This window comes from Taurulus bubalis (assembly GCF_910589615.1).
Source record: "Taurulus bubalis genome assembly, chromosome: 19".
In the NCBI taxonomy this organism is placed as follows: Eukaryota; Metazoa; Chordata; class Actinopteri; order Perciformes; family Cottidae; genus Taurulus; species Taurulus bubalis.
In genome coordinates this window covers 1,753,103-1,778,983 of record NC_136607.1, presented here as the reverse complement: position 1 = coordinate 1,778,983, position 25,881 = coordinate 1,753,103, and the positions used below count along the sequence as shown (strand labels likewise).

At 45.0% G+C, this 25,881-nt stretch overlaps 1 protein-coding gene across 1 annotated transcript; it reads right to left on the bottom strand.

Annotated features, from left to right (window-relative positions):
* Positions 1–4,071: 4,071 nt before the first annotated feature.
* nek6 (NIMA-related kinase 6) lies at positions 4,072–14,811 on the bottom strand (the record flags this gene model as incomplete). Its single annotated transcript, XM_079234868.1, has 9 exons — positions 4,072–4,182; positions 5,351–5,464; positions 10,474–10,568; positions 10,784–10,891; positions 11,128–11,236; positions 11,950–12,060; positions 12,278–12,340; positions 13,351–13,491; positions 14,734–14,811. The coding sequence occupies 9 exons, from the start codon at positions 14,809–14,811 to the stop codon at positions 4,072–4,074; spliced, it is 930 nt and encodes a 309-aa protein (XP_079090994.1).
* Between the last annotated feature and the right edge of the window lie 11,070 nt (positions 14,812–25,881).

The window sequence follows — 25,881 nt, the reverse complement described above, 5'->3', positions numbered from 1 at the left end:
ATGTCTGAATGACAATTAAAGGCCCCGTTGATTAACGAGTTAGAGGGTTGTTACGGTCATGGAGATGTAAAATGGTTATTTCCAGGCCTGGAAAAGTCCTTGAAAAAAATTAAATCCCAAAAGTTTAGTAAAAGTCATGTAAATGTGTTATATTCATGTGTTCATGTAAATGTGTTATATTCATGTGTTCATGACGTTCATTTACGCTGAGTTTGAAATAATGAATATGCTTTAAAAAGAAAGACTCAAAATATAAGCAGGCATTCACCGTTTCTGTTTCAAGTCTTTATAACATAATAATGACAAATACTTGCCAGATTTTGAAAGTTACAATTACAGTTACAAAATAATTTTGCCAAAATGACATTTGACATTTGATAAATAAGACAAAGGACCAGGCGGCCTGTCATTACAGATATAAAAGGGTTAATCAAACTATTGTCTCATTCATTTGAGTCATTTGAGGTTTACTGTATGCTTTGTGTTCTCACTGTTAGTTTAAATACTACATTTACTCACTTTCTACTGTTTACACCCAGACTTCACTAAATGTTTGTCATGGACCTTTGGTTTGAAGTCATTGGTCACAATGTGTCTGAACCCTGGAGTTAAAGACTTTTAACTAAATCCTCTCCAGTCCTCAAAGTGTCCGAGCAGCCAACATTTAAACTAAAGGAACCCTGACTAGTGTTGATGAGACACACAAGTGTTTTCTATAGATGTGTCTTCATGAAACCTCTGGATGTTTCTCCACACAGGCCTTCAGTTTAACTATCCATCAGAATTATACATCTCATGGGTGCAGTTGTCATTCCTCTCAACAGGGGGCGCCGCATGCACAGGAGAGGAAGACGAAGACTTTTACTGAATGGGGAAATGTTGGTTAACTTCAAAATAAAATAGTATAGAAGTTGTCATTTACAAATGAATAAGAATAATGTTCAGTGATTGTGTGATAAGGCACTGTTCATTAGATATGCTCCTAACATACAATATCATATATATATATATATATATATATATATATATATATATATATATATATATATGTGTATATATATATATATATATATATATGATATTGTATCTGTGACAATGAAGCTGATTTATTCAGTTAAATTCTGTGTTTTTATGATATAAACCTCATCGATGGGATTGTAAATTAAAAAAGGTTCACCCTTAATCTGAAATTCAAGATTGACAATATCAATGCAATACATTCATAATGTTTTTATTTGTTACATGTTTTACAGAGTTATGAAAGCAATGTTGAAGTGGACCCTCCCACACACACTGCGGCTCACAGCTTATTAATAACCGCCCCGGTGTGAACCCTAAAGGACGATGGAACATTCCTCGTTTGATCCCATCTGAAGGTCCACAGCTTCTCGTCTCCTCACCGCCTCACAGTCACAATGCTCTATATTTACTCTCTGTGTTTAGACGTGGACGAACAGTCAGGAAAGAAACACACACCTACATACTAACTCCCCCACTTCGGTTACTGCAGAGATTTAGGCTGCACTTCAAAACATATGGGGACAAACGCTGAGGTGCCAGAGAAGCGCTGGATCCTATATCCCACAATGCAACACCATAGTCTTTCAAACTCAATCCCTCAATGTTCTGACTCAGGCTTTGTGTTATAAGTACGGCGTCTGCAAGGCCGAAGATGATTTGCTGTGATCCGACATGAGGAAGCTCTTCTCTCTCCTCTCCTCTCTCCTCTCCTCTCTCCTCTCCCCCTCTCTCCTCTCCTCTCTCCTCTCCTCTCCTCTCCTCTCCTCTCTTCTCTCTCCTCTCCTCTCTCCTCTCCTCTCCTCTCTTCTCTCTCCTCTCTTCTCTCTCCTCTCCTCTCTCCTCTCCTCTCCTCTCCTCTCTCCTCTCCTCTCCTCTCTTCTCTCTCCTCTCCTCTCTCCTCTCCTCTCTCCTCTCTCCCCTCCTCTCCTCTCTCCTCTCTCCTCTCCTCTCCGCTCCTCTCCTCCTCTCTCCTCTCTCCTCTCCTCTCTCCTCTCCTCTCCTCCTCCTCTCTCCTCTCCTCTCCTCTCTCCTCTCTCCTCTCCTCTCCTCTCCTCTCCTCCTCTCTCCTCTCCTCTCCTCTCTCCCCTCCCGTCCTCTCCTCTCTCTCCCCTCCTCTCTCCTCTCTCCTCTCTCCTCTCTCCTCTCAGCCGGTTGGAACAGATATTTTAAAGCCCAGATGGTAAAAAGAATCAATTACTGCAGCTTCAAAACATTGTGTGAACGTTTATTCTTGAAGTTGTAAATAGTAGTGTGACAAAAAAGATTCAAGGTCTACTTACTAAGTTTTACCAGAACTTTCAACCACATCTCATGCTCTTTATTGGTGCATTGGGTTTGCTCGGATATGAACGTTATGAAGTCGTTATTTACAACTGAGGAGCTCAATGCCAAGGAAAACCATGCAGTGTGGTTGAAAGCTTTGGGATGAGCTAGAGAGTCGTCCTTGGATCAAGATTATCGTGACAACTCTTTTGTCAATTCAGAAAAACAGCCTTTATACTTTATACTTTAACGTTTGGGTGTTTTTGAAATGGGGTTGTGCAGCCATTCAGACATTAACAGAACTATCTCTTTCAGATAATGAAATAAAGAAATGATCATCTAGAACAGATCACCAGTCCCTCTGGCTTCCATAAGAACAGAAGATGTATGACGTCATGTTGTTAGGCCGGACGTTGTAATAGCTAAAGCGTACACGTACTAGTTGTCCATTTAGACCCATCAATTATGCACTTGAATTGACGATATAAAAAAAACAAAAACATTTCATTACAATGATGGATGAAAAACATTTGAATTCCCAATGTCTCTGTTACCGACACACAGGCTGTGGACCTGGAATGCAACTCCTGTGGAGATAAAAAGCTCTCATGGACCGGTGAGCGCTCATGAACTCCTGTCTGCCCTCTGGGGCCCGACGCTCCTCCTCTCTCCTCTCTCCTCTCCTCTCTCCTCTCCTCTCTCCTCTCCTCTCCTCTCCTCTCCTCGCCTCTCCTCTCCTCTCTCCTCTCCCCTCTCTCCTCTCTCCTCTCCCCTCTCTCCTCTCTACTCTCCCCTCTCCCTTCTCCCCTCTCTTCTCTCCCCTCTCTCCTCTCTCCTCTCCTCTCCTCTCCTCTCTCTTCTCTCCTCTCCCCTCTCTTCTCTCTCCTCTCCCCTCTCTCCTCTCTCCTCTCTCCTCCCCTCTCCCCTCTCTCCTCTCTCCTCTCTCCTCTCCCCTCTCTCCTCTCTCCTCTCTCCTCTCCTCTCTCTTCTCTCCTCTCCCCTCTCTCCTCTCCTCTCCCCTGTCTCCTCTCTCCTCTCCTCTCTCTCCCCTCACTCCTCTCCTCTCCTCTCTCCTCTCTCCCCTCTCCTGTCTCCTCTCTCCTCTCCTCTCCTCTCTCCTCTCTCCCCTCTCCCCTGTCTCCTCTCTCCTCTCCTCTCTCCTCTCTCCTCTCCCCTCTCTCCTCTCTCCTCTCTCCTCTCCCCTCTCTCCTCTCTCCTCTCTCCTCTCTCCTCTCCTCTCCCCTCGCCTCTCCTCTCCTCTCCTCCCCTCTCTCCTCTCTCTCCTCTCTCTCCTCTCTCCTCTCCTCTCCTCTCCTTTCTCCTCTCTCCTCTCTCCTCTCCCCTCTCTCCTCCTCTCCTCTCCTCTCCTCTCCTCTCCCCTCTCTCCTCTCCTCTCTCCTCTCTCCCCTCTCCCCTGTCTCCTCTCTCCTCTCCTCTCCTCTCCTCTCTCCTCTCCTCTCCCCTCTCCCCTCTCTCCTCTCTCCTCTCCCCTCTCTCCTCTCCTCCTCTTCTCTCCTCTCCTCTCCTCTCCTCTCCTCTCCTCTCTCCTCTCCTCTCCTCTCTCCTCTCTCCTCTCCTCTCCTCTCCTCTCTCCCCTGTCTCCTCTCTCCTCTCCTCTCCTCTCCTCTCTCCTCTCCTCTCTCCTCTCCTCTCCTCTCTCCTCTCTCCTCTCCTCTCCTCTCCTCTCTCCCCTGTCTCCTCTCTCCTCTCCTCTCCTCTCCTCTCTCCTCCCCTCTCCCCTCTCTCCTCTCTCCTCTCCTCTCCTCTCCTCCATGAGGAACAAGGAGCTCAGCTGCTGGAAGTCCACGTGTGCATCTGTGTGGAGATCTGCAGCACAAACACGATGTCGGGCCGCTGGTCTGCTTCTGGGTTGATGCACATGCTGACCAGGTCCCGCAGCTGTGGAAGTGGACTCCGTTAGCTCACAGCTCAACATCCTGTCAACAACCGCAGGAGGAGTCCCACCCAGTGCCTCGGTCACTGTCAAAATATTACACTTCAGCATGTCTAAGTTAGACATTTGTGTGAAAGGGTCATAATTAGCGTATGGATTCTGGAGCTATGGCTAAAATGTTTTTTTTTTGTGTGATGTCAGTGACCTTTGACCTTTGTTTGGGCCAGACGTAAGAGAGGACCTTTCCTGAGATGTCACTTTCAAGAGAAAGGGACGGATCATGTGTTCGTAATGAAGGAACCCAGGGAAGCAGTCGGGCTCGTCGATGTGTTTTTAACATCGAGAGGAAAGAGATCTGTCCGCTGTGATCCTCACACTACTTGGTGGATCTTCTGCTGGTTTTGGCGCTGCACGTGAGATTTGTTGATCGGAAGAAAAAACGATTCCAGGCTGACACATGACCCTCGTTTCAGCAAGTCTTCTACAAACAGCGTGTCCTGGGATAAAGGGGCGTGGCCACCTCTGGTACCCGAGAGACAGACAGACTACCTAGCATAGCATAGCACAACTACACAACTACACAACTACACAACTAGGACATGATGCAGTACAGAGTAGTTTGGCCCAAATGAAGTAGATAGACAATAACAAAATGAAAACATATAACTGGATCCATCCTCATTGATACTGTTGGTGTTAGTTTTTGACTCATTTGACAGAAGCCCTTTTTCTTTTCTCCAGAAAAGGAGAATTGTGTTTTTTCTAAACTAGAACTGTGTTATCTCCTCGTCCACAGTTCCAATTTAATTCATTTAAATTGCTAAAGTACCGTAACCCTTGTGAGAAGAGGTGTGTGGTTTTACTTATTTTTTTTAAGATCGTTAAGTTTGAATAATTCCGTAAACTCTTCAACATGCCTCAGTGATTATAACGTTTTACTAAAACATTCATAAGTCAAAAGTTACAACGGCGGAGTTCAGTCAAAGACACGTCCCTGTCCCCGTACGGGTCTGTGGGAGTCTCACACATCAATCTAGATTGATATGGTATTCATTTCGTGGTCGGATGAGCTGTAGAACCAGACCCCAGGGTGTCTGCATTCACGGTACGGGAGAAAGATGTGAACCTGGGCTTCAATAGCGGAGGCCGAGCGGCCGGGTGTGCGTCGCCTACCTTCTCAGAGTAGTGGTCCGGGGGGAGGGGAGGGTAGTCGCAGCGCTCAATCTTCTGGCAGAGCGAGAGCAGGTTCATCTTGTCCCCGTAGAACGGACTCTGCAGCGCTGCCATCTGCAGGCAGAGGAACACAGGCTGGATGGGAGGAGGAAGAACAAGTAGTGGAGAGTGAACCCGTCCAATAATACTCTAGTATTGCTCTTGACCAACATCCAAGACATTCATGCCTGAAGCAACAAGGACAAATTATGCCTCTGCAGTTACACACGGCTATGTTTTAGCAGTTTGAGGCGTCGAGGTGAAGAGGAGCGGCTCCTGTACAGGTCCTTGAGGTGCACCATCGTCCCTTATCAACACCCCAAGAGGCACAGCCACTCTCAATACTGGCCAATGGGAGAGTCCGTGATCCAGTCCACTCTACATGACTTTAACCCGGGTTTCCCACTTGACGGCTCTCTTTGGCTCGTGTGTGAACCGTTGACAGATGCTAACCCAAGAGGCTCGCACAACCATTCCATGTATCTAGCAGGTCAAATGTCTGGGCCTGTTGGGGAACTACAGCCAATGAGAGCGCAGCACAGCGGCTGAGGAGAACCTGGAGGTTAAAGCCTGTAACAAGAGGAGCTTTACGTATGTGTTGCATTTACAGCTTGAACCACAGTAGTTGTTGCACTGAGACGTGTGGAAACAGGCTATTCTTGTAAACAAGCACGACTACAAGGAAAGACCAAACTGAAACTACATCCTGCATGGTATAACGTCACTTCCTGACAAAGCCTGGTCTGGAGAGCAGAGCGCTCTGAGGGTCCTCGGTGCTGCAGAAGCCCAAAGAGACCGCAAGTTTCCAAGCACGCACTTTGGGGTCTGCTGTGGTCGGCACAGTGGATTAGTTGATTCTGTCCACCGGGCTGAGAGCCGGGTCGGGACCGGGCTGAGAGCCGGGTCGGGACCGGGCTGAGCTGAGGGTAATGTCTTGGTACTCGCTCGACTTTATGTGGTAAATTTGCGTCATTTGCCTTTTCGCTTGTTCGCGCTGAAAGGGGGCGTGGCTTATCTCCGTAAAAACAGTTACCGTTTCCTTCGTCCACCATGGAAATAACCACTAGTTCTGCTTTATACTTGTTGTGTAAACTCCACATACGTGGGCACATCAAGCTCCATGGTGTCTGGGTTCATAATATTATATATATATATATATATATATATATGTTTATATATAATATTATCCGTAGTCCCACAACAGCGTCTGAATGAAGCCGCTAGCAGCGCTGCTTCAGGACCAGCAGCAGTTTGATTCAGCAGCAGGTGGCGGTGATGAGGGGCGGAGCTTCTCAACGCCGATTGTTTTTCGCAACGCGGCGTCACGCGGAAAAAAAACGATGTTTGCCTTTTTGCGTCATTTGCGCCGCCTGCCGGAAAATGTGCTTTTTCGCAACCATTCACATCGGTGCACTGACTTTGCATGTAATCTACTCGCGCAAATAATTCGCAATGTTTTTGGTGTGAACGCAGCATTAGGGTCGGGGTGAGGTGAGGTGAGGTGAGTTGTGCCGGCAGCTGTTGGTACGTTGTGGAGGAGCTGGTGCTGCAGGGCCATGTTGATGGTCCTTCCCCTGGTGGGGAGAAGAAGATGAGGGTTGTGTCAACCGTCTTGAAGGACAGGTGTAGCTCAGGAGCATGTTCTCAGTCCTCCGTCGTTCATTCCTTTCCGGAGCTCCTTCCCACTGCTCGGTCCCACCGTGGCCTCACTCCTCTCCTGTCCTTGTTTTTGGCCTCTCCGGTTCCTCTTTCCTCTTACAGATAACTGCTTTCTCTACACATCTGCTTTCTCTTAGCATCAGCTCACACTCAATGTTCACTGGCCCTCAATGCATTGCAAAATGCAACATCGTCGTGACTTTAGCTGAGCACATGGTGGAAGAAAACTTAGGAAAGCTACAGAATCCACTTTTTAAAGAAATGGTGGCGTGAATGCTGGATGTTTAAAAACTCAACTGCTGCCTTACATATGTAAGAAGTAGGAATAGTTGGACCAAAAGGAATGGGTTTAATTCCTATCAATGTCATTGAATTGATGAATAATGCCAATAGTAAAGTCTGCCTTAAAGGGTGAATAATACCAATAATGTATGTGTCAAACTGCAGTATTTAGCCATCTGGAACAGCTGTGTCTCGTGTGATGAGTGATGCCAACTGATACTCACTCTGGGATCACCCAGCTTCTTTCACACAGATTACAGAGGCCCACTTTAAAATAGTTTCAATGACATTTAGACAAATCAATCCCTTTCCCACTTTTCCAACTGTTTCTACTACTTCACCTTCTTCAGAGATGCAGTGCAGCTTCTCACCGCAATGCAATCCTCAGAAATTGCCTTCTGTACTTCAATGTCCCATTTTAAAATGTTGACTGCAGTAATCCTGACACATATAGTCAAGAACAAAAGTATTGTTGGGACAGTAAGCTGTGCAATTTTAAAAGGGAAGGAATACAAACTAGTAAAAGCAAAATAAGCAGTGAAAAAGGGAAACAATGTTGAAAATTAAAGACCAGGAAAGAGGAGGAGGAGGGATGAGGAGGAGGACGTGTCCGGTATCTCATGTGGTGGATGTGGTGATGCAGCCGGAGCATAAAGGAGGATAATGCTGCTCATTCAGTCTCTGGCCTGTCAAAACATCCTCACATGCGCAGAGAATATCCAGAACACGCAGGACTGTGAAAGCATTGTCTCTGGGGAAAGGCTGTCTCAACAATGCATTCCAATGAAATACATGGAAATGTGAGGAGGAAAAGGGTTATTATGTCCAGGGTGGCAAGCACCATGCCGGGGAAGATAATTGAGCTGTTTGGCTGCAAACTGGAGCGAGTTAGACTCTGAATGTTTCATTGAGAAACGCTAATCAAAGGGTTAACTTCCACTAAATGCTGTCAAAGGGAAATTCTCACCCAGTCTGAACGCATCAGTCACATCCAAACACACCTCGTGTTGTTTTCCTTGTAAACAGACACGCTGAGAGCAGACAGGACTGACGCACGGCATCATGGGTATTATGCGTATCGACCTGTGAGGATACGCAGCTGTCGTAACCTCCCAGAGTGGTCAACTCTTCAGGAAAGCATAATTTATTTACATAATTCTTTCCCATATCATCACATCCATCGTAACTGCTTATTCTGTCCGTGTGGCTCGGCCACTGTGTCAAAGCCAAAGACATCACCAGACCCGGGCAATTTCTCAGGCTAGTATGTGAACACAAGCAGGATGTTGTGTGTAGTTTGGGGATCACATCTTGGATTCCTCTCAGTTAAAGATGTGGAGTAAGAACCACGACGACTACAAGACAGCCGGTTGTGACGTGTGAACACGACAGTGATGATCTGTTCTGTCCGGTTCTGCCCAGTGAAGCCGATGTGGAAGTGCCTTAAAACGTCTCTTGCATTCTCTCTACTGGCCACCAGGGGGCGACTCCTCTGGTTGTATAGAAGTCTATGCTTCATGTGTTAAAGCTGCATTCTCTCTACTGGCCACCAGAGGGCGACTCCTCTGGTTGTATAGAAGTCTATGCTTCATGTGTTAAAGCTGCATTCTCTCTACTGGCCACCAGGGGGCGACTCCTCTGGTTGTATAGAAGTCTATGCTTCATGTGTTAAAGCTGCATTCTCTCTACTGGCCACCAGAGGGCGACTCCTCTGGTTGTATAGAAGTCTATGCTTCATGTGTTAAAGCTGCATTCTCTCTACTGGCCACCAGGGGGCGACTCCTCTGGTTGTATAGAAGTCTATGCTTCATGTGTTAAAGCTGCATTCTCTCTACTGGCCACCAGGGGGCGACTCCTCTGGTTGTATAGAAGTCTATATAAATGACTCTACTTCTCTTGATGTATTCCCTCAGTAAACATTGTAAACATGAGTTTATGTCTCAATCTCTAGTTTCAAGTCTTCTTCAATACAGCATGATGTTCATTTAGTAGATTATGGTCATTTAGAGTCAAACAGACCATAAAGCAGGGGATGCTTTAGAGTCTCTACGTCACTCCTCCACATTCCAAATATGGTAACTTCCGTCCATTGGTTGCGAAAATAACAACATGGCGACGGCCATCATCCAAGATGGCGACGGCAAAATCACCAAACTCAAGACCAACGGCTTGTATACAGTCTGTAGTCACCAGCAGGTTTCTCAACACTATTTATGCCTCTGCACTCTGTAACATTACACTTGTAATCAGTCTGTCCCAATCTCGTCATTTATCTGAACAAGTCACTATCACAAAGGATCAACGTGTATGCTAAATGCTAAATGGACTGTACTTGTGTAGCACTTTTCTAGTTTTCAGACCACTCAAAGCTCTTTCACACTACATGACATCATTCACCCATTCACACTGATGGGAGGAGCTACCGTGAAGGAACCACCTGTCCATCAGGACTAACTAACGTTCACACTGATGGGAGGAGCTACCATGAAGGAACCACCTGTCCATCAGGACTAACTAACGTTCACACTGATGGGAGGAGCTACCATGAAGGAACCACCTGTCCATCAGGACTAACTAACGTTCACACTGATGGGAGGAGCTACCATGAAGGAACCACCTGTCCATCAGGACTAACTAACGTTCACACTGATGGGAGGAGCTACCATGAAGGAACCACCTGTCCATCAGGACTAACTAACATTCACACTGATGGGAGGAGCTACCATGAAGGAACCACCTGTCCATCAGGACTAACATTCATACTGATGGGAGGAGCTACCATGAAGGTACCACCTGTCCATCAGGACTAACATTCATACTGATGGGAGGAGCTACCATGAAGGAACCACCTGTCCATCAGGACTAACTAACATTCATACTGATGGGAGGAGCTACCATGAAGGTACCACCTGTCCATCAGGACTAACTAACATTCATACTGATGGGAGGAGCTACCATGAAGGTACCACCTGTCCATCAGGACTAACTAACATTCACACTGATGGGAGGAGCTACCATGAAGGTACCACCTGTCCATCAGGACTAACTAACGTTCACACATCGTAGGAACAGCCTGCGGGAGCAAATCATGGTTAAGTGTCCTTTGATCCCAGGACCTGCTCCCCCCGTGTCTGTGATGTTACCTCGTACAGAAGACACCCCAGGGACCAGATGTCGGACTTGAAATTGTATCCGTTCTCGTGGATCCTCTCCGGTGACATGTAGTAAGGCGTCCCCACTGAGACGAGGGAAGCAAACAAAAGGTCATCTTGTTCAAAAGGGATCACGTGTTCATCGCCTTCACACTTTGCATTGTTTCAAATAGGTCAGTCATGTGTTGAATCAGCACTCAAATGTTCTACAACTGAGCAGTACCTTATTGTTTCTGCATGAATGTGTATGTGCGTGTGTTCTGTATGTACATGCATGTAGTATGTGTTGCATGTGCTTTACCTAAGGAGTGTGCTGCCGTGGTTTTGGAGCTGAAGAAGCGGCCTAATCCCAGGTCACCCAGCTTCACCTCCCCTGTAGCCGTTATGAACACGTTGGCTGGCTTGATATCTGTTCACACACACACACACACACACACACACACACACACAAATTAAACCTGAAATGTTTAGACAGAGCTTATCAGAACACGTTAAGCTGTAGAGAAAGATGACCTAATATATCAAATAAATATGAAGATGAGGAAGTGTGCACGGCGTGAATGAGAACTGGGAGGAGGCCAGTGAGTGAACCAGTGAGTGAACCAGTGAGTGAACCAGTGAGTGAACCAGTGAGTGTCTGTGTACCACGGTGCATCACTCTGCGTGAATGCATGTGCTCCAGAGCGCTGCAGAGCTGCACGAAGTATTTCCAGACCGTCCTCTCTGGGATGAGGCGCCTCTTCTTCTTGAAGTACTAAACAGGTAGAAGTCAGGTTGTTTAGCATCTTTCTGTGGACAGAAGCTCTCCATTTGGTAACACAAGGACTCTATTAAGAAATATTTGCAGGACAGAGTTGTGTAAAATGCAGTGACCTTCACAACCTTTTAAGTGTGGATTGCTATTATTTACAAATAATATGTTTCGGTGTAAAATGAATATAATTGGCATTCATAATCAAATAAAATGAAACATTTTGGCCATAAAAAAGACTCAATGTATAAAAAAGCAACGCTGTCCATATGTGTGAGAGACTCAGAGTGACCTGGGAGTTATGGGAACCAGTTCAAAGGATCAAAAATATGAGTTTCGGAGAGAAGTGACCTTCTGCTAAGCCCCGCCCCTCAAACACAGACTAACAGGGTCGGACAACTGACATTTATGCTCCACACTAGATTTTCATGTCATATATTTTCTTCAATTTTCAGGCTGGTTTTGTGGATTTGGAGCTAGTTAGTGGTTATAATGTTGGATAATATTTCCTCAGGGAGTGCAGTTAGTGACAGTGTGGGCTCCATGGCTAGTACAGGGATCCTGGATCTACTCCAGTAATAAACTTATCTCACAACTATTTTTACTACTGGATGTAACATCTGTTGAGTTTAGATCACCTTTCTTCATCCAGTATTCATCTACTGAAGTATTTTAATCTGAAGTAGACCTATGCAGACTATCTGGAGATTCCCAACCTTTATCATCTGGGACAGATCCCCAGCATCCGCCAGCTCCAGTACAATGTTGAGCTCATTGTCTTCAATGAAGGAGTCGAGGTATTTGATCACATTGGGGTGATTCAGTTGCTGCAGCAGACGAAGAGAAGGGACATTGTGCTTGTATTTGTTCATTTAAACACACCATGCAACAGCTGCAACAATCAACAGGTATAGCTAAACTCAAAGTGATGCAATGTTCTTGCCCTTATCCTCATATTCCCTCTAAACAGAGCTGGAAATACACTTGAATACACTCTGTATCACTGACCCTCTGAACACAGTGGGAATGTTGGATCTTCTTTACCTTTAGGAGATCTATCTCTTTGACGCAGTCCTGACGGGCCTTGGCATCCATCATCTCAAAGATCTGGATTACAAAGATAAAGGTGAACATGAATGTATGGGTTGTGAAGTGAAGCCAGGACTCCAGAGAAGAGAAGCAGACTCACTCTTCCCTGTCAGGATGCACAGCGAACTGACGCGGGTTCGAAGCTCCTGAGGAGGTCGAGGAATAGAAGAAGGCTAGTTTACATATTTGGATCATTCAGTGGAGCCTCACACTTTCCCGTTTGGACTGCCCTACATGGGACGCTCTCAGTTCCATTGGGTTGGTGCTTCGTTTAGTTCTCAGTTTGTTTGGGACAGAGCGAGGAGGACCTATCGTAGCCTGAAGAAGATGCCGACTACGATTGTGTTTTTCCTTGAGATTGATACCATTAGCTTTTCTCCTTTAGTAGATAAGTTTGCGTTGTTGTTAAAGTTAATTACAAATCCAGATTCACGTACATCCAGCTTGTGTTCACAGCCGTGCTTCAGTTCCCGCTGTGGTAGCCTCTTGAATACAGGCCTAGTAAATACGGCTGTAGCTCATTGGTAGAAAGGAAGCTGGTTCGATCCCTGGTCTCCCCATAGTTGGCATGTTGAAGTGTCCTTGAGCTCATTACATATTTAGGATCACAAAGGAATATGAACACAACTGGAATGAATATTGAATTGAATCTGTCAGACTAGAGCGCTTCAATCCTAACTAGAAAGGTTGTGTGTTGTCTCCTTAAGTGTCTGGATCGGTTGGGGATAAAGGGATCTCGTGTTGGTCATCTGCATGTTTGAACGGCTCCTTTATAGGATCGGTCGAGCTGGTAAATGTAAAGGGTTGAACGGACTGCACAGGTAGACCAGCAGCTGTGTTTCCACTCTGTCTCGACGTGATGTTGACTCGGCAGAACCGGTGCTTGACGTCTGGTTTTGTGGCAATCTTGATGATGCATAAAATATTAAATTGACGAGCTGATAAAACCACATGCACTGGGCTAATAGTCTTGACATACGTATGGATGTAGACGTGAGAATAAGGTCCTGCATCAGTATCTGCTGTACCTGGACTTTCTTGAGTGCAACCAGCTGGCCCTCCAGCAGGTACGTGGCCTTGTAGACCTCACTGAACTGACCCCGGCCGATCTTCTTCTCTATCCGGAAGTTTGCCAGAGTGCAGAAGTACCGACAGCTCGGCATGTTTTTCTGGACATGGAGACACCAGGTTAAAAGGTCGAACAACGTATGAATTAAAGTGCATCATAAGTTTAGTTTAGTTTAGTAAATACAGTTGTGCCAACAGCAATGACTGTACTTTTGGGCTGTAGGATAACATCAATACACTTGAGTATGAAGATGTTATGTTTTGTGATACTGTAATCGATTCTCAAAAACACTTTAGATTAATATAATTCATAGTTTCATGCAATGATGTAGTGCTATGATGTTAAAGGGACTGTGACAAAAACAAATGCAGATCCCACTATTGTCATTGCATAAAAAAAGGAAAAAAATAATTAACCCCTGTACAATACGTATCGTAGCGCCATATTTTTTGCAATATACAACACTAATTACTTCCTCCCTGAGTAGTCATCGATGTCCCCACTTGTACTTATTAGTATTATTATTATTATTATTATAGTTGCACAGTTCAAACACTGTCTGTTTGGAATTTAACAGTTTTTGAGTGTGTTTATTTTTAATAACGTTGCATTGTCCGGATGTCCAAAGCCAATACAGACAAATCAATATATATAATTAATAATTCAACATTGTGGGAAATCTGCATGTCTGCTTTCTTGTCTCAGCATGAAGGCTGAAAACAGGACCCAGTGATCTCTGTCTGAAAGGTAAACCACTAACACCTCTAAGGCTCACGGTGAACACGTCTCATCTCTCGTGGTTAAACGGGCTGCTATGCATCTCCTCGCCGGGTGGCAACTTCCTGGAGTCTGTGCTGGTTGTCTGGCGGCGTGACGGTGAGCGGTGAGGACATGATACCAGGAAGTTACTGCACCAGGTCAAGGAATACTCCAGCACCATGTAAACGTGTCATTGTGGGTTTCTTTCAGTCTTTGTAAGGATTAGGATGATATGTAAGGGAGTTACTGGTAGGTTCATTTTACTACATTTGAACAGCTAGCAGTTTCCAGTTTTCATGCTGCTTTCAAGATAACATGCTGCTGGTGTCGTGCACAGACATGAGTAGTCTCAATATTATCATCTAACTCTCAGCAAGAAAGAGAAGCATATTTCCTTTATATGTTAATCTGTGTCAATTAAACTAAATGTACACAGCACATGTAAACACATTAAGACTGAACTGTGTGGACCTACATATAGAACATATGAGAGACATCACATGTTTTAGTGACCTTCAGTGACCTTTAGCTTTTCTCCATCATAAGTGAACCTGTCTAACAATACGCTGGCAACGGGCCCTACCTGACCCTCCTGGCCGGGTGTCTTGTAGACACTGTTGTGGTTGTCTAAGGCGGGCTGGTTGTTGTTCTGCGCCTCCATGGTTGCATCACACCCAGCAGCTCCTGTAACAAAGACAGTACATGATCACATCTTCAATTATTCAGCACGTCTAGAGTCGGAGCGTTTTCACATAGAGCATAAAACAACCTGAGTGATAAGGAGGGAGAGATAAGGGAAGAAGGCAAGGTGACCTTCCTGCTTACCGGCTGCACGCGGTCCACATGAGTGACACTGAAGTACAGCAGGAAACACCAGTGATACCACATCTCTGTGTCACTTCATGCATCATCAAGACTTTCACACTGACTATGCCACTGTGTGTGTGTGTCTTTGTGTCTTTGTGTGTGTGTGCGTGTGTGTGTGTGTGTGTGTGTGTGTGTGTGTGTGTGTGTAGTAATATATGCACACGATGACATTTGCACGACAATAACTGGTCATTCTGGGTTCTCCCGTCTTATCATTAGCCTGACCATCGCTGTAGATGATGATGATGATGATGATGATGTACGAACAGATTAGTTCTTCAGCGGCTTGATGAGTGATTTAGGAGAACTTGCCGGAGTCATGTGCAGTCCGCCTGCTGTTACCCAAGCCATGTATTGCTTTTAAACTATTTGAGTTTGAAAACCCATATAATTAAACTTTACCCTGTTTGCCAATATACTTTTAAATGTATCCACACAGCCTAATTAATGATATCCCCATTGTAATAGTATATTGATGCTATTGTATAACAGTGCAATATTAATATGGACTGCTTACATTATTCGACCCCCTCTTGTTGCAGCCAGCTATCGTGTTGTGAGCTTCATGTCAGTGACAGTTTGACCCTTCATTTGTCTGATGACGCTGTTAAAAAGTACATACTGTCCTCTAGGATCTCCAAAGCAGGGCTTCACTATAGCACACATGGGGCGCGACGCCTCATATGGAGTTACTGGAGCGTTTATTATGCTCATTTACTTTTCTCATGAAGGTGCGCTCCCGTTTGCACAGCTGGCGTTCATCATGTTTACTCTGGTCATTCACAGTCATCTGAAGTTAGGAGCGTCTGCTGACTCTGACGTGGGAACGCCGAAGGAAAAAGAGTCAGAGAAAGTCAAGATAAGAATACCTACATGAGGTCAAATGTTTGTAAATGACCTAAATGCACATCTGTGATATGTCTGTACTGACATGTCTTGTATTTCTGAGGCTGCTGCCTGTGAGCTGACTCGCCTTTTTGTCCAGGTCCTCATTGTAAATAAGAACTGGTTCTCAATTAACTGATCTGGTTTAATACATGTAAAATACGAAAAAGAAAATACAAAACATCTAATTCCATATTTAAAAGCTGGGCCCCCTCAGTTGCTGAATGATACCCAAACATCTGATATCACCCACTTAATAAAACATCTGTTATTATGAAAAAACATTTGTATGTACGTCTATATCCATATGTATGCAGAGCAGATGAATGGGTAAACTCAAATCAATATCGATATATATATATATATATATATATAAATAAAGGAGTCGTTAAGCAGACAGAAGTGGATCCTGCAGTTAAACAATCCTCCTACATTTTCTGTAAGTTAGTTGAGCATCAAACATCAATTAATGTACATTTCATTTTGCATTAACAAGTCAGCCTGTGTCCTCTGTTCACTGTGTGTGTGTGTGTGTGTGTGTGTGTGTGTGTGTGTGTGTGTGTGTGTGTGTGTGCACACATCCTGGAATGCAGGATATTAGCCCTAGAAAAGGGGGTCTGCAGGAACGTTTCCTGACTCAGTTCTTCATGAGAAGTAAAGTCACTAATATTCGCTACAGGACCAACAAGCAAATGCAATAACAGCTTTAATCTACCTCAGTGTGAGCTAGACTACATATGCCGAGCACTAACTAAGTCACAGCGCTGGGTGTCTGTGGCGATGACTCATGATGATAGAGGCCGAGATCCAGTTTGAACTGGAAATGAGACGTCCGTTGCAGAACGAGATCACTGAGAGCTAGTAGCTCTTCATGCGACTAGCGGAGTCGTCCGCGCGCGACCTCGTGCCTTCCTCGCTCCAAATCTGAAAGTTTTGAAACTGCCGTCTGTAGCGTTCACGTTTCTGATGAAACAAAGCCCAGTGATTTCCTGGAGGTACTATTGCCAAGTACTGATGTATTAATAACTTCTTTTGACCACAAATAGCTTCTAAAATGTCTAACACAGGTCATGTTGAAACTACCCCCCCTTAAGCATTTAGCTGAGTGTACATGTGCTAACGTGTGCTCACCGCTCCGCTAACCATTAAAATGTTGGCAATGCCTCATGCCATGACTTTAGTTACAGCCCACATGTCAGGCTGCTGTTAATGACCGGGCTGTTGTTGGCATGCAAGGCTCGAAAATCCCTCGGCCTGTCTGACTCATACGCCACAAGGAATCAACTCCCCTGTTGTCAAATGCCGAAGATTTTATTAATTCTTTCAATGGTGGACCGTTACACATCATCTCAGCCAGAAAACTGTCAAATATATTTTAGAGCAGGGTTCTGTTCAGGGATGTTAATGACTAGCTATATGATAGCGCATTTATAGTCTTCCGACCACTCAAAACGTTTTAACACTACTTGTCATCATTCACCCATTCACACTGATGGGAGGAGCTACCATGAAGGTACCACCTGTCCATCAGGACTAACTAACATTCACACTGATGGGAGGAGCTACCATGAAGGTACCACCTGTCCATCAGGACTAACTAACATTCATACTGATGGGAGGAGCTACCATGAAGGAACCACCTGTCCATCAGGACTAACTAACATTCATACTGATGGGAGGAGCTACCATGAAGGAACCACCTGTCCATCAGGACTAACATTCATACTCATACTATTTGGTCATGAACCAAACTAGACACATTTTAATTTTGACCTAAAGGTGGCGCTGAATGAAAAGTCAGGGGATCACCAACGTTCTTACAATTTATCTTGAGGAGGGCTTGAAGAAGAAGAATCTACCAAACAGGTATTTCCCTCAAAACCCCAAATGACAACTCATTTCACTCACTTGAAGAACAATCTGAGGATGTTTAACAGTCAACAGAATTCATGTGACCTTGGATGTTTGTCCCACAGGTGATGGCGGTCCATTCAATGGTTGTTGAGATATGTCAGTCTGGACCAAAATGGTGACCTGCTGTAGCTCAGCAGGGATTTATATATCAGTTTATTCAGGTTTATATATGTCATGCAGCGGTCGTCTCCTGTATCCAGCCAGAGTGATGGATGGTGGACTAGCAGGGTGTTGTGGAGGAGCAGATGGAAACAGACCTGCTGTCGTACAATCATGAACAAATAGAATCGGAGGCGGTCTGGGCCACTTATGGCAACATCGGTGTTTTCAACACATGGACTTTACTTTGGCGGACTGCCGTAGATATATTATTAAAGCCGCCCAATATTTATTTGCCGTCCCATAATAGCCTCTTTTTGAATCCGTCTAAGAGAATGACGCCATCCGCTATTTCAATTAATTAGTGGAGCAGACAGAGCTGGGCTGAGCGGCTGGACCCGCGGTGGGACTTCCGTGATGAGCTTTTAGCTTCTTGTGACACAGTAAGCGGACGCGGTTTATTATCATCCACGTCTCGCAGTGACTGGCGTGCAATGCTGCTTCCGCTCAGTTGTTGGGCTCATGCAGCAGCAGTCGCTAACTACACTTCACCAGAAAGATAAGGTATAGCAAACAAAAGAGAAAATCATGCACGGACCTCACTTCAACCCACTTGTAATCGGATCGCACAAGATGTCGATTTAAATGTTCCCTGTTTTTTTACTTTACATATTCAGAATAATACCAGGAAGAAATAGTGACTGTAACCAGACCCTGAGAGGTGTTTTCCTTAGGACTTTTTTCATTTCTGTTCACATGTTCAACATGAACCCACACATCTGTTTCCTCTTCCTGTCACTATGAAAATCTGCCCTGAACCGCTCATGAATGCTTCAGAAACTTCTAATGAAATATAGGAGGGAGATTCTTCACATTCAAAGGGTCGGACTGAAAACGACGACTCACTTTCTAAACTCTTAGTTGCTCACAGGTTCGACTGTGAGTGTGAATATATTTGTTCATAAACTGTGATAGACTGGCAGCCAGTGCAAGGTGCGCCCTGCCTCCTGCCCAAAGCATGCTGGGATAAACTTCAGCCCTCTGCAGTGTTAGTCACGAGTCCACCGCAGTTAGAGAGATAACATCCAAAAACAACATTCCAGTACCTCAAAGGAACTTTAAGCAGACATTTTACTGGTAAACTATCAGCCAATGCAAAGGGTTCTCAGGTGTTTCTGGGAGCAACATGCATCACAGCCCTACCAGCCAACTGAGACAAGTTAACTAGACTGAAAGAATTCTATTAAAATCAAAATAAGAAAACAAGCCACATTATCAGTTAGGGATTATATCACCTAGGTTATTGCACACACATTACATACTCACTAGACAAAACTTTAGCTTCCTAGCCTCTGAGTCCTGTATTTGAAAATAAATGGAATGTTGTCTGCTCGGCTGTCAGGATTCTTTCTGTCCCGATCCAATCAAATTAGACACTTTTTTCCCACAAGTCATATGTTGTGTTTGTGTCTCCATGGTACCCCACAATTTCCAGAACTCTCACAAAAGGGTTCATGTTTGGCATTGACGTCTGATTCGACGAGGTCAGGCATTGACCTTCAATGGTTGAGTTTAGAGATTGGCCTCCAATGGTTGAGTTTAGAGATTGACCTCCAATGGTTGAGTTTAGAGATTGACCTCCAATGGATAAAGTCAGGCATTGACCTCCAATGGATAAAGTCAGGCATTGACCTCCAATGGATAAAGTCAGGCATTGACCTCCAATGGATAAAGTTAGGCATTGACCTCCTTTGAATGGCCGAGGTCTTGATAGGTCGTCATGCAGTGAATCTTGCACGAGTTTTTGCAAATTGTGGGATGCCATCTAGATGTCCAACGTATTTACTGACGGAAACCATCTAAAATGTAATCCCTTTTCAACCAAAGCATTCCAGGAACTATGGAATTAGAGGAACTAACCTAAGGAACTAAAAGTCTCTGTGGTGCATTGTCTGCGTTTCCACCACATCTGAAGAACCATGAAGATTAGGCAAATGAAGCCCCTGGCAGAAAAAACAAGGCAGCATTTAAAACTGTTTTTGTACATTAGAACAGTCATTCTGTTGATTGTGTTTGCTGTTGTGTGACTCTGTTTGAGTTTCATCAGATGAAGGAATGAAAAGGAGACGTATAGATACAGAAGGAGACTTTAAACTCCAGAACGCCGGTCTCCACAATAGATGATCTGCTGAGTGTTTTATGGATTATATTCACAGTGAATGAGCATGTTCATTTAATATGGTCATGTTTTTGGTGAAAGGTGAACTGAATTAATGAACCTGTACGCTCACACACTGTTTTACCACACCTGGCATGCCAGCAAGGCAATCAGAGAAGTGAAGACATCAGCCACTGTTTTTGTTCTCCGCCTCCAGTCTCAAATCAATCACTTGATGAGCGAGTGTTGAGCAGTCACCAGCACGCAGTCAAGCTCATATTGATCCTGGAGCACTTCCTTGTTTTGTGAATGAAGCGATTGATAATATAAATCTTTATATTCTGTAGATATTCTTCATTGTTCTTATGTATATGAGAGTTCAGGTTGTGCGAGGTCAGTATAAAAAAAAGAGTCTGTGAGAAACGTCCGGTTGTCTGTTCCTCAAGGTTCCTCAAGGTTCCTCAAGGTTCCTCAAGGTTCCTCAAGGTTCTTCAAGGTTCCCCGCTTTGCACCACAACACCCACACCTGTTATCAGTATGTTGACATTAGAGAAGCAGACTGGTCGTTGCACGTTCCAGCCTTGTGAGAAAAGATGAAGACATGATTCTCCTCCTTCTAGACAAGTTAGAGCCAATAGAAATGTTAGATGTTCATGACGGAAAACCGTGTATTAAAGAGCCGACCTTCCGGCTGCTCAGGGTGTTTTTGGACGGTCTCCCTGCGTGTTGACTGGACGACTGCCTGCTGTCAAGATTGCAGCGCTTGTTACCTTACTTGTGATCAAGGAAAATAAATTCAGAGAACGAGAGAAGTTGTCAAACTGAATTCTTCCAGAAGCTACACCAGGCATCCAAAAATTATTACACACATTATTACACACAAGTGGTTGAAGCGCTACGGTGTCTGTGTTTGACCAGGGGCTGCAACCTCCACCCCAAAAGTTCCTCAACCCCGGAGCTCTTCTTTTACACCTGGACCTCTTGTACAGGAACTAAATGTCGCCCCTGGTTCCCCGGTCAAAGCACAGGTTTAGTTCCTCAGTGCAACAAACGGTTCCTGGTTCCCTGGGAAATAGGGATGTTAATATTTAAACGTTAACTGACAGTAATCATTTTTGAATAATACTATCAATTAAACAGTTAAAAGAAATATTCAAACATTTTGTATGAAGCAGAGAAAAACTGAGAGGCCTGGCTTGTATTAGCTAAAGGTCAGCCCACTTTATGTGTCAAAAGAGAATAAATTCGAACAAAATTTAAATAAAACGTTTATTCCACTACGAAATCACAATTAAAAAGGGACACTAAAGATGTTGCCATCATGAATCTACCTTAATTGTCAGGATGGCAACATTGATTTAAACCTGCTCTACCACACTTTGCTCACATCTCACCTCTTCATCTCACCTCTCGCCAGCTATTTAAAACCACCTGGTCACTCTTGGTTTCCTCTCTTATTCACAGAATGCTTGACATGTCTTCAGGGCATCTCATGCCGTCAGCTGCTTGTGAGGCTTCACCTCCAGCCAAACAAGTAACAGTGATCTGCAGAGTTTAGAGGTGCCGTCATCGTGGCATAACTCCTGAGTCGGCTCTTTGTCGGCAAAGCTCATTTCCTACCAGATAGGTTTTACGTTACTGTCCCTTTAAATGAGGTTGATCATTCTTGTTTCCCAAAATATGAGACAATTGTGACCCTGGGAGGAAACCAGGGGAGCAATTGGTCAAATTAAAACTCAAGTATACAATTTATGTAGTAAATCAGATTCAGAATCAAAATGAGAATCATAAAAGTTGTTTTGACAAGTATGTTACGCATACAAGGAATTTGGCTTTATGTTTGATGCATAACAATAATAGTAAAATACATAAACAAACAAACAAAGTGTTCTGGGAAGCTCTCTTTTTTCTTCCTCCACTAACGACCAAAGGCTTTGCATCAAAATAAATATCAGAATCTTCCTGAACATGAGTCACTGATCAACAGTCCCTTGTACGTCATTCAGTTATTTTGCTTTACAAAGTTGTCTCTTTGTATTCCACAGAGGAGCCACCTCTTCAAGGACAGTGTATTTAAACACAACTAAGTTCCTTGTTCTCAGCACCAAAATACTCTCACATTAGTCATCTCTCGGTCATTCGACTTCCTTTCTAATGCTTTCAGATCAGTTTTATATCTTCGCTTTACTTCATGAATGAAATGTAGGGCCATTCGTGACCCTGGCAGGGCTTTATTTCATTCATTCTTCTATTTATTGTGGAATCTATAATAATGTACAGTACATTTTCCTGCTTCCCGCACAGAAATGTATCAGAACTATTGATCATCTGACACAAAACATTGACTTTAATTATTTTGTATGTTCTCTATTAAGCCATTCCTGTATCTGCAGCGTGTTGCCTTGTTTTTGGCATGCACAAGGACACATGGACAGTGTTTAGCTTAATGTGTTTGGTAAGAAGTGAGCAGACGACCTGAAAAAGGAGACCTGGAATATACTGCATGAGTTGAGTGAGAGTTTAACTGATATTTATATATATTTTGAGATTCTTCGTTCACCATGGAAGCGTGCGCGCAGAATAACGCTTTCTTTATGAATTTGAGGTAAAACATGTGAGTCATTGCTATACAGCAGATCATTTTGGGTGAAGGGTTGGGTAAAGTGGAGAAAATGTAAAACCACAATATTTTGACCAAATACAGTTATTTGTATTAATAAAAAACGGAATTCAAAATGTAGTATTCTGAACCATGCCGTGACCAAATCTAACTGTGTGCATCTTTTTTCAAACCCTTGCAGCCTCTTTAAGACCTCACAGAGCCAGGAGGACAGGGGCTGGCGGTGGAGCTGCACGGCTTCCTGCTGGGTCGACACACTCCAGCTCTCCGTTCACCCGGGACACCGGCTCCCCTGTCACAGCTGACATGCAAGTAATTTTAGACCGTTCCAGGCAACCCCCTCCAGTCTGCAGCCAGTGTTCAGCCCTGCTGTTACTACAGTAGTCCATGTAATGCTCATTTATACCCACAGACATCCACAAGCCAAAGCACACAGCATGAGCACTGATATGAGGCTTTCTGCATGATACACGTCTTGTTCACAGGCCGGTCTCCTGGCCCGCAGGCGTGAGAGTCTGTGCCACATTGTTGCAATCAGCCGGCACACTTGGTCTCCAAATGTCTTACAAGATTCAAGATATTTTTATGGTCATATGCACAGATAACAGAGTTACTCTGTACAATGCAAAGCTTGTTTTGCTGGGTCCTCCTAACACACAACATTACAATAAACTAAGGCACACATAAGACTGTATGTTATTATCACGTTATGCCAGCAGCCATTTCCAGTGGCGTATTAACTAACCCACAAGGACAGGAGCAAGGTGACACTGTTGCATTGTAATGTGGTTATATGCATGTGGTTTCAAATGAGTTATGTTCAAGACTTTCATTTGTCTAAAAGCCTTATTGGGGGAAAAGAACCTGCAGAAGTTATCAATGCCTTGCACTGGTTTCCTCAATAGCTCGAAGCAGCATCATAACTTCATTTCACCAAGAGAGACAGACAGACAGTGGACAGACTGGCAGTGGACAGACTGGCAGTGGACAGACTGGCAGTGGACAGACTGGCTGTAGACAGACTGGCAGTGGACAGACAGGACAGTGGACAGACTGGCAGTGGACAGACAGGACAGTGGACAAACAGACAGTGGACAGACTGGCAGTGGACAGACTGGCTGTGGACAGACAGGACAGTGGACAGACTGGCAGTGGACAGACAGGACAGTGGACAGACTGGACAGTGGACACATGTCAATGCAGAACGGGACCCGGTGAAACGGAACTGAGAGATTGACTTGACATCGCACGAGCTGCATGGCGTTCAGCTCTTCGTTGAAACCAGGCAGCCTCGTCTCGTGCAGGGTAGACGGCGTGTCCATATGGCCCGAAAGCTTTCTCTCCTCCCTCAGTGTACAGCCTGTCCCGTTGCGCACGCGACCCGCCACACGGGGACTACATGTCAACAGTTTACGCATGTGTCGCGGATGAGGTGGAGACCGTTGTTGAAACGAGACTTACCTGAAGAGGAGTCAATAAAGTCCTGCGCACGAAACCGCTGCTCCGAGTTACATTGGTCTCCGTTGTTGCGCAACAGGCAAACCCCCTCCCCCGAGTGTCTCTCTCTCTCTCTCTCTCTCTCTCTCTCTCTCTCTCTCTCTCTCTCTCTCTCGGTTGGTGGCGCCGCTGCTCAACGGAGACTTGCTTTCTACCAACGCTACTGGATAAGAGAATGGAGAGGTTGTTGTTGTGACTGTTGAAAAGTAGGTCAAACGTCGTCGTCCCCTCGCACTCGCCATTGTTTGATGACATCTGATATGAGTGTATTGTATTCACAGAAAGTATGAGGAACGCGTCAGCGTGGGTAATAAAGTAATACACATCCAGGGTGATAGTTTAGCCTATTAATAAAGAAAGTGATCAATTAGTCAGAGCCAGCCAAGAATTTAGACTCACAGAGGTCACGAGGTCAAGTAGCCAGACCCCGCCCCCTCTAATACTGGGGAGTCACACATTTTGCTTTCACTTGGTCTCAGTACATCACAGTACTTCATCTTCCACATTAAATTAAATAATAAATTATATTGCAAAAATGTGTAATGTTAGATATTTTAGTTCTCACTAATGTGAACTCCCTATCTCCCTCTCAGATCTTAATCAATCCATATCTGGCATCAATAGATCATATCTGGCAACCAGTGACCTGGACCCCATCCCTTCCACCTTAGTCATGGCCTGTCTCCCGGCCCTCCACCCACTCCTCCTCTCTGTCATCAACTCCTCCTCTCTGTCATCAACTCCTCTCTGTCATCAACTCCTCCCTCTCTACTGACTCCTCCTCTCTGTCATCAACTCCTCCCTCTCTACTGACTCCTCCTCCCTGTCATTAACTCCTCCCTCTCTACTGACTCCTCCTCTCTGTCATCAACTCCTCCCTCTCTACTGACTCCTCCTCTCTACTGACTCCTCCTCTCTACTGGCTCCTCCTCTCTGTCATCAACTCTTCGATCTCTACTGACTCCTCCCCTTTGTCATCAACTCCTCCCTCTCTACTGACTCCTCCTCTCTGTCATCAACTCTTCGATCTCTACTGACTCCTCCTCTTTGTCATCAACTCCTCCCTCTCTACTGGCTCCTCCCCTCTGTCATCAATTCCTCCCTCTCTACTGGCTCCTCCCCTCTGTCATCAATTCCTCCCTCTCTACTGGCTCCTCCTCCCTGTCATCAACTCCTCCCTGTCTACTGACTCCTCCTCTCTACTGACTCCTCCTCTCTACTGGCTCCTCCTCTCTACTGGCTCCTCCCCTCTGTCATCAATTCCTTCCTGTCTGTTGGCTCCTCCTCTCTGTATGTTGGCTCCTCCTCCCTCTCTACTGGCTCCTCCCCTCTGTCATAAATTCCTCCCTGTCTGTTGGCTCCTCCTCCCTCTCTACTGGCTCCTCCTCTCTGTCATCAATTCCTCCCTCTCTACTGGCTCCTCCTCCCTATCTACTGGCTCCTCCCCTCTGTCATCAATTCCTCCCTGTCTGTTGGCTCCTCCTCCCTCTCTACTGGCTCCTCCTCCCTCTCTCTCTCTCTCTCTAATGGCTCCTCCTCCCTGTCTACTGGCTCCGCCCCCTTACGCTCAAACTCGCCTCAGTCACACCGATCCTCAAAAAATCCTCAACAACTACCGACCAACTCCATCACACCCACCACCTACTCCACCATCAGCGACGGCCTCACAGATATGAAGACCTGGATGCAAA